Source organism: Priapulus caudatus, unplaced genomic scaffold (genome assembly GCF_000485595.1).
Source record: "Priapulus caudatus unplaced genomic scaffold, Priapulus_caudatus-5.0.1 Scaffold1713, whole genome shotgun sequence".
In the NCBI taxonomy this organism is placed as follows: Eukaryota; Metazoa; Priapulida; class Priapulimorpha; order Priapulimorphida; family Priapulidae; genus Priapulus; species Priapulus caudatus.
Window position 1 is genome coordinate 29945 of NW_014578774.1, and position 8035 is coordinate 37979.

General features: G+C 47.3%; 2 protein-coding genes across 2 annotated transcripts in view; one reads left to right on the forward strand and one right to left on the reverse strand.

Annotated features, from left to right (window-relative positions):
• Positions 1 to 1541, forward strand: part of LOC106817404 (forkhead box protein Q1-like) — a 3203-nt gene extending 1662 nt beyond the window's left edge. The window contains exon 2 of the mRNA XM_014822068.1: positions 78 to 1541. Within this exon, the coding sequence (XP_014677554.1) occupies positions 78 to 830 (753 nt within the window). The 3' untranslated portion in view covers positions 831 to 1541. The remainder of the gene's footprint in view (positions 1 to 77) is intronic.
• LOC106817403 (bifunctional lysine-specific demethylase and histidyl-hydroxylase MINA-like) overlaps positions 1472 to 8035 on the reverse strand; it is a 12607-nt gene continuing 6043 nt past the window's right edge. Inside the window, exon 8 of the mRNA XM_014822067.1 lies at positions 1472 to 1952. Coding sequence (XP_014677553.1) covers positions 1752 to 1952 — 201 coding nt within the window. The 3' untranslated portion in view covers positions 1472 to 1751. The remainder of the gene's footprint in view (positions 1953 to 8035) is intronic.

Here is an 8035-nt window from a genome sequence, read left to right on the forward strand (position 1 = left end):
CTCTCTCTCTCTCTCTCTCTCTCTCTCTCTCTCTCTCTCTCTCTCTTTAACTCACTCTCTCTCTCTATTTTCATCAGGGCAACCACTGGACTGTAAACATAAATAATGTCCCTCTAGACGCCTTCAAGCGACAGGACACCAAGGAATCCCGCGAGGCACACTACGAACACGACCTCTTCCAGGAACTCGGCAAAAGGAAGCTTTCCTCTCCTTCGCCTCCTCCTCATGAAGAAGAGGAGGAGGAGGAAGAGGGAGAGACGACCAGGACTGGGAAGTCCCCCGACCTCAGCAACCTCCTCCCCCGGGAACGCGTCCCTGTCAGTCAGCTTCCTTTCTCCATCGACACGCTGCTGCGGAGAGAGGAGACGCCGCGTAAGAGGCTGCGGGTCGCCATGACGACGAGAGATGCGGGCGGCGTTGCTATGGCGACGAGAGATGCGGGCATTACAATGGCAATGAGGAGTGCGCATGTCGCCATGGCAACAACAGATGTGGGCGTTACCATGGCAATGAGAGGTATGAATGTCGGCATGGAAACGAACGATGCGGGCGTTTCTATGACCGCGAGGGATGCGAGCATTGCCATGGCAACGAGAGATGCGGGGCACTCGCCGCACCATGCCTACGAGAGGCAGTGGCAGGTTCTCTACGAAGCAATGCGTCTGCGGTACGACCTCGGAACGACCTTGCCGGATCCGCGGGCCTTCGTTCCCAATTCCGGATTCGATACTCTCTTCCATCCGTCGGCGGCGTTGGCCCAGTACGGTTTCGCGGCGTACGGGCAAGCGGCCGTCTGGTACGGCAACTACGACTACCGGTTACATCCGTAACGCGGCGCGAGATGTCGCCACGTGTACATACAAACGTATACGTTTAAACATACGCGTTAGTTTTAACATGTTATTTAATTTATCCGTGACGGCTCTAAATTTAATTCGGAGAATTTATTGAGTAATTAATTTGTGATTGCTATGTGTACTTCGATAGAAGTATATCCATTTATAGTCTCAACCCCTTCTCTCATTCTCTCCCCCCTTCTCTCTCTCTCTCCCTCGCGTGGTGCTCTCTTCCTCCCTCGCCCTCTTGCGTGCGCGCTCTTCCCTCCCCTCTATCTATCTCTCTCTCTCTCCCGATAAATGTTGTGTCAATGTCGGATCACTGTAAAATGTTACTGCTGTTAGTTATAATAATATTTACAGTGTTAAACGTTAAGTTGACCAATAAGTGGTTTTTCACGGTCAGTGAGACAATCATAAATAATAAATTCAATTGAAATAAAACCATATAGATGTACAAAGGAAATAAAAGCTTCCTTGCAACGAGATAAATCGAGAGAACATGTATTTTCGAATGGCCGTGTTAGTTTTAAACAGCAGCCAAAAGGATTTTCTCATGATGTAAATATATGTTATCGTGTTTTTCCAGAATATTTGTGACTATTGCATAATAAAGAACTCTTGAACTATGAATGTGTAAAGAACATATCTATACCGTTATAATGAATATATAACAATAAATATTGCACTAGATTCGTGAAGGAATTCGCTGTTATTTCACTCCTGATTATAAACACGTAAAAAAATGGACTTCATGGTTTTAAAACACAATACGATTGCATCCAGTCTAAATTATTGTCTCCAATATCAATGGGTAATTCAATCAATCAATTCATCAATCAATGTTGAACGATGACCACGTATACCGATCACCAGCTCGAACCTCTCTCCTCGCGGAAAACCAAAAACAAGCGGCTATTCGGCGTCGGCCGTCGGTCGCGGTTCGATCAACCTCTCCTCCCACAGACTGCACACCAGGGTGCGCTGGCGATGCTCTCCGTCGAGAAGTTCGCTGAGCGGCGTGTAGTCCGCTCCCGCGTCTCTCAGCCGCGACAGCGCCCCCTGGTAGTCAGCGGGGAAGATAACGCTCTTCGTCTTCATTGCGCGGCGAGAAGTCTGAAACGAAGCGATCGGCGGGAATGATGAACGTAGACCTGAGATGAAGCATTGATATATACATATATATATATATTCTCTCTCTCTGTCTCTCTGTCTCTCTCTCTCTCTCTTCTCTCTCGCCTCCTCCTCTATTTTTTTTCTCTCTCTCTATCTATCTATCTCCCCTTTCTATCCTGTTTCTCTTTGTCTCTTTCTTGCTCTCCTCTCTCTCTCTCTCTACTCTCTCCTCTCCTTCTCTTCTCATTCGATCTATCTCATCATCTCCCCTTTTCTCTTCTCTGTTTCTCTTTGTCTCTTTCTTTGCTCTCCCTCTCTCCCTCTCTCTCTTCATCTCTCCTCTCTCTCTCTCTCCTCTCTCTCTCTCTTCTTTCTATCTATCTCGTATCTATCTCCCCCCATTTCCTCCCTCTGGTTTTTCTTTGTCTTTTTCTTGCATCCCTCTCTCTACTCTCTGTCGCTCTCTATACATACATTATATACTATATATATCTACGGTATACTTATAGTACGTAGATATGATATAATATATATATAATGTTGGTCACCGATAAGGTCACCTAAATGTGACCATTATTATGTCATATTTTTCCCCACTAATCTAATCTCACCTGCATATGGACCTTCCAGAACGTTGCCCTCCTCCTCCTCTTTTCCTCTCCTCCCTCCTCCTGTCATTGCAGAGTCTTATCCCCGCCGCCTCATCATATCGTTTGACGCTCCCGTGAGTTGTGGAGGAGCAGTAGTAGAGTTTTGAACAACCAGTAACTCGTCCTGCTTTATCTTCGGCTGGAAATGCGATCGCAAATGTTTTCTCATTAGGTGAGATGAATGCAAGTTCGTGCGCTGGAATCCCTTAGCCCCAAACTCCTCAAAGGGACAACATGGAACCCTAGGCTACGTGGCATATTGAAAGTTAAAATAGCATTTTATTATGCTACATAAAAAATTGCATTCCTTCAATAATCTTCTGTTTTTATTAATGTCCCAAAAGGCAAACGTCTTTTCATATATATTTGTGCAAAGAACCGCAATGGATGCGTGAAAACAATTATGCAGTTGAGGATGAAAATCTCTTTAGCACCGTTAGAAATCGATTAACGGAGAAGAAAGAGAAGATCTAGAAATCATCGCATCTATACATCATATTCATTCGCATCATCATACATTATCATCATCACATCCTCATCGGTTGTCAAGGTCGTCGTCTCCGTTCATCCGTCATCATACCATCAGTTAATTAGCATTTCCATCGTATATTCTCGCATTCTTGCATGGTCATCATCAATGGCTCGCTAAAGGAATCAACGATCACTTAAGTTACTCGGGCCTCCCTTTGCACGATACTCTCTCCCATCCTTCTTCCCTTCGGCCGTCTTTCTCCTCCTCGACTCCTCCCCACTTCCTCATCCTCATCCTCATCCTCATCATATCCTCATCAATCCGCTCGGCTGCCTCTAATCACCGCTCCATGTGATGGGAAGCGGAACCTGATTATGCTTAGCTAGAACCGTTCGCCAGTCAGGCAGAAATGATGGAATCCTCCTCTGAAAAGTAAATCTAGATTGCCAACAGACGTCACGTGAACGGCCTAAGTAACGCTAGCACCTTTATCAGGTTCATCAGTATAAGACACATGTTGAAATAAGACGTATAAGATCTTTCTGGAGGCCAAAATTAAGACCTTTTTACCCATTTCTATAGATCACGACTATTAAGAGTACACTTATAATAATTGGATAGAAAAGCCGTTTGCGCCCGAAAATTCAACACAGAAAATGTGAAAAGGGTCCTATTGGCAAAAAAAAGACTATTAAGTACTTTTCGTAAGATTTCTCCAAAAATAAGTAACGTAACTAACGATATTTTATTTATTTGGCCCCAAATAGATACTCTATAAGCACTTTGGCCAAAGAACCTCGCCTACCCGGCTTTTCCGACTCACGAACGGTGAATGTATGTAATCACCCGTCAACCGTGCCTAAGTACAGAATCCCGATAACTGCCATCGATGTCTCGGGAATATTATATGTATTATTATTATTTCAACTCTCTTGATATTTCATTGTAATGCAGAGTCTGCAAATACCATGTATTTGACCAACAGTTTTTTTTCCATCCGAAAAATGCAATAGTGGTTGCAGTAAAGTTTATAAATGATGATTATAAATTGTCTCTGAAGTGGATAGCGTGATTGGCTACTAAACAGCTATTCTTGTATTCGATGCTTTAGTTTCTCGGCTCACAAGGTAGACGACTGGCAACACTCACAGGGCTGTCGAAATCGGATTATCCATCCCCGTGATCTTTGCTCCGGCTGCGCTTTCGTACGGATACTCAACGGCGCAACATCGGAGACCGCTGCGTGAGCAAAACTGACAAGTAGTACGTTAAGCGTCGATATCGCACGGAGTAAAAAGATTTTTTGCTCGGCGACATATAGTCCGCTGCAACCGGATGCCAGTCTGAGCGTCCCGGGTCGTCGTCTAGATCGGGCTCGGCGTTTTTGATGCGAGTGCTTGAAAGCAGGCAGCGATTCTCGCCGACCTCAAGAAATAACCAGATACACGCAATCGCGGTTCTATTCGCCTGCGTGACCAGACGCGTGCCCGGCCCTGACGGCAACAGGCTACCTGCAAAATATTCCGCTCTGAACCGCGGTGACTGGTTGTATCTCCGTATGTGTCCTCAGCATCAGGTAGGTGAAGAAACACTATGGTACTTACGATCGGTGAGCGGAAGCGGAGGTAAGTCCGGACTGATGCGCAGACAGGACGGTGCTAGGAGCGCAATGGAGATGCAGACAAACGATGCGGGTGAACATGGGAGGGTGGACAGGAGTGTGGACAAAGTTATACAAGTGTATATAACGTACTATAGAATATATTTTGGCAATAATCCTTAATATTATCTTTCTATTTTTGTTTTTTGTTCTTTTCGTTTATATTTGGATGTATGGATTTCTTGTTTGTTTACTAAAGAAGATACAAAGTGATTTTCATTACTCGATCACATATGCGATAATACGTCGAAATCTTGGATAATTAGTGTAAAATTAAAAGTTGATTAAGCAGGCGCGCAGTCGACCAATGACCAGAGAACCGACTACACGCAAACCGAGACAGCACAGCAGTGGCCGCAAGTGGCTTGATGGTCACACACCCGCAGCGCCTTCAGCAGCGCCACCACTGATAAAGGCGACAAAGAAGGCCACGGCGCTACACCTGTCAAGGTCAAAGAAGAAAAAGCGCAGCAAGCACAGGCAAGACGCAATACGCAAAGCTCGGAGGGGGAACCCGAACTAAAAAGAAAACGCAAGAAGCCGATGCGTAAAGGCCGATGCAAAAAGCGGAAAGAAAGCAAGCCGAAGAAGAATGTAAAAAAAGTCGCGAAGCGAAGAAAAAGGCCGAACTGCAAAGAAAAAGACAATGAAGGGCGCCGATAGTTAAAAGAAAAAGCCAGGCCGAAGGCAAGAAAAAATAGAAGAAACAAAAACAACGTAAGCTTGGGCCGAAGCTGGAACGATGAAGAAGAACTCGAGAAGACCAAAGCAGCGAAGCAAACGCTAGGTATGAAAGAAAATGGCGCGATAGTGCAAAAAAGCTCGCCGAAAGAAAAACGCCTGTTACCATCGCCACGTCTGCTTCTGATAATGGTGCCTCAGCGGTACGCTGTGGGTGGCTCCGCCGGCTGTTTCAGCCCGCTTGCTACCGCCTGCGTGTGATCGTCCGGCGCGGCATGTAGAGAAGGTCGCACGGGAGTCAGCCGTAGAACTTCTCGCTGATCGGGCTTCGATCGCTCTGCAGAGGTCGCCACTGTAGTAGAGCAGGAAGTCGCTGGCTTAGGCGAGTGAAAAAAGTACACAGGCAAGCGCTAGCGAGACCGCCGAGCAAGCACCGGCTTTACATCGCTTGCCTCGCACGCTGAACGACGAAGGACCTGGGGAGGATAAGAGTGGCCGCGACAAGATCCAGCGAGAGTAAGCGCCAAACGGGGGGCGTCAGTCATGAACTAAAAGCGCACATGGGGAAAGGCTTGGGATGGCAATATACGCGATGAGCGCCGGTTAAGTTCGAGCCGAGATGCTTATCCGCCGTGCCATTAAACAGAAAAGTGAGGGCAACTGGACTCTGGGCTCCGCACGACGCAGTCAGAGTCGGAACATTTCCGCCCCGAGGCCGAAATTTGCAGGAGATGGCCAAAGAAAACAGAGCATTAAGAGACCCGTGCACACCGATGTTTATCCTATCATACTTCAGGCTCCGTCACCATGGGGTGCTATTAGTTGCTTGGCTCGAACGCACTCCTAGTCCCCTTCGGGTCTGTCAACGGCTGCCGCCTTCCGCCACTACCTACACTACCAGCGCATACACGATAGCAAACCAAATAGCCCGGACGCGATGCATGCACGCGACGCACACGCACTACACGCGACGCACGGCGCACCTACACACACTCCAACGCACAGGACGCCCAGAAACCGCCGACGCTGCCGAGCGCAGAGCGCGACCACACGGCAACGTCACTAATCGCTCCACAGCGCAGACACCTTACGATCTAATCTTTAAACTAAACCACCTAACACATATGACACAGCCAATAGTGCATCCGACATGAACGCCGATGATCTTTAATATAGTGTCACACTTGGCACGCGCGGAGTATTTTCCTCTTGGTTTCCACACTATCACGCACGGCACATGCTCATTGCAGGCTTCAACGCTTGCACGATTCGAGAATCCACCATAGCTAGCGCGACCGGTCACCACACAGACCAATCACAGCCGACCATTCAACACCACATCACATACTGCCAACACCAGATCAAGCTACGCACCGCGTTCTTGATACGTCCTCAATCACAGTATTAGTCAGGCAACTTACCAGTCGATATCCCACTATCGTCGGAGCAGTGATCTTAAACGTATCGGGGTCGAGGAGCGAGCCTGCCGATCCTGTCGCCATGCGTACACGTACCCGAGCGCGGCGGCCCGGCGCCCACGTAGGCACCCCGACCGCGCAGCCACCCTCCACACGGGTCTTCTCGTCCGATCCGATGCATCCGCCCACAGATCCTGCAGGAATCGGCGGGGCTGTGGGAACTGCCACGGTAGCCGCTCCACCGCGCGCCCCAACTTGCCAGCCACAGGTCCGCCGCCGCTGTCGACGTCAAGTCGCACGCGACCAAAGCACCGAATGAAGTCAGAAGGGCGTGACAGCTCGAAGCTGAAGGGGAAGAGCGCGGCTGCTGCGAAAGTGGCCTGAACGCCCAGGCTTCACCGTACGCAAAGTGACCCACACGTTCCGTTGAAACCTTTATACGCCTATGTCGAGAGGACGAGGTGATCCGAGGGAGTGTATGATTTTGCAATGGATATAGTCAGCAGGGCGTACTGCTCAGAGGGGGAAATAAATGGGAAGTTATTACGCTCGTGAATATTTTACGTTATATTGTTCGAGTTCATATCGTGCTGTGTTGTACATAGTGTATTATTTATATTAGTTAAATCCTACTCAAGAGGCGGCTTAGTTATATAGCTGTACGACAATTCTCACTTGTCAGTTTCAGATTATATCTCGTATTATTAATTATTCGTGTCAGTTCAACTTTGTTATTATTACCTCCTGATCACTGCTACTCACAAAACATAAGGTCGTGGCCTAAGAGCACAACTGCGACAAATATTTAGGGTCTATGATAAGTAGTAGGTCAGTTATAAAAATACTATAGTCAGGCAAAAAAAACTCGCAAACAATAGATTACGCCGCCGTACTGCACGTCAATATAGATATAATTCTTCTGATTTAATTAACGCAAACTAAGATAAATATACTACTAGGATTACGGTACGTTACGGTATTAGTGCCTCAATTATAGACGCATAGTTACGCATTAAGTATATTGTGAACTATAGTACGCTGGCGACACGCCACTGCATTGTGTCCGTGAGTTAAAGGTCCGGTGTGGGCAGAGGGTGTTTAAGTTCAGAGTGTTTGTATATATCTCTAGCAAGTTTCGGTAGATACGATAAATATGTTAATGGTCGCTACTCGCGTATTGCAATCGCGAATCTATTAATCTC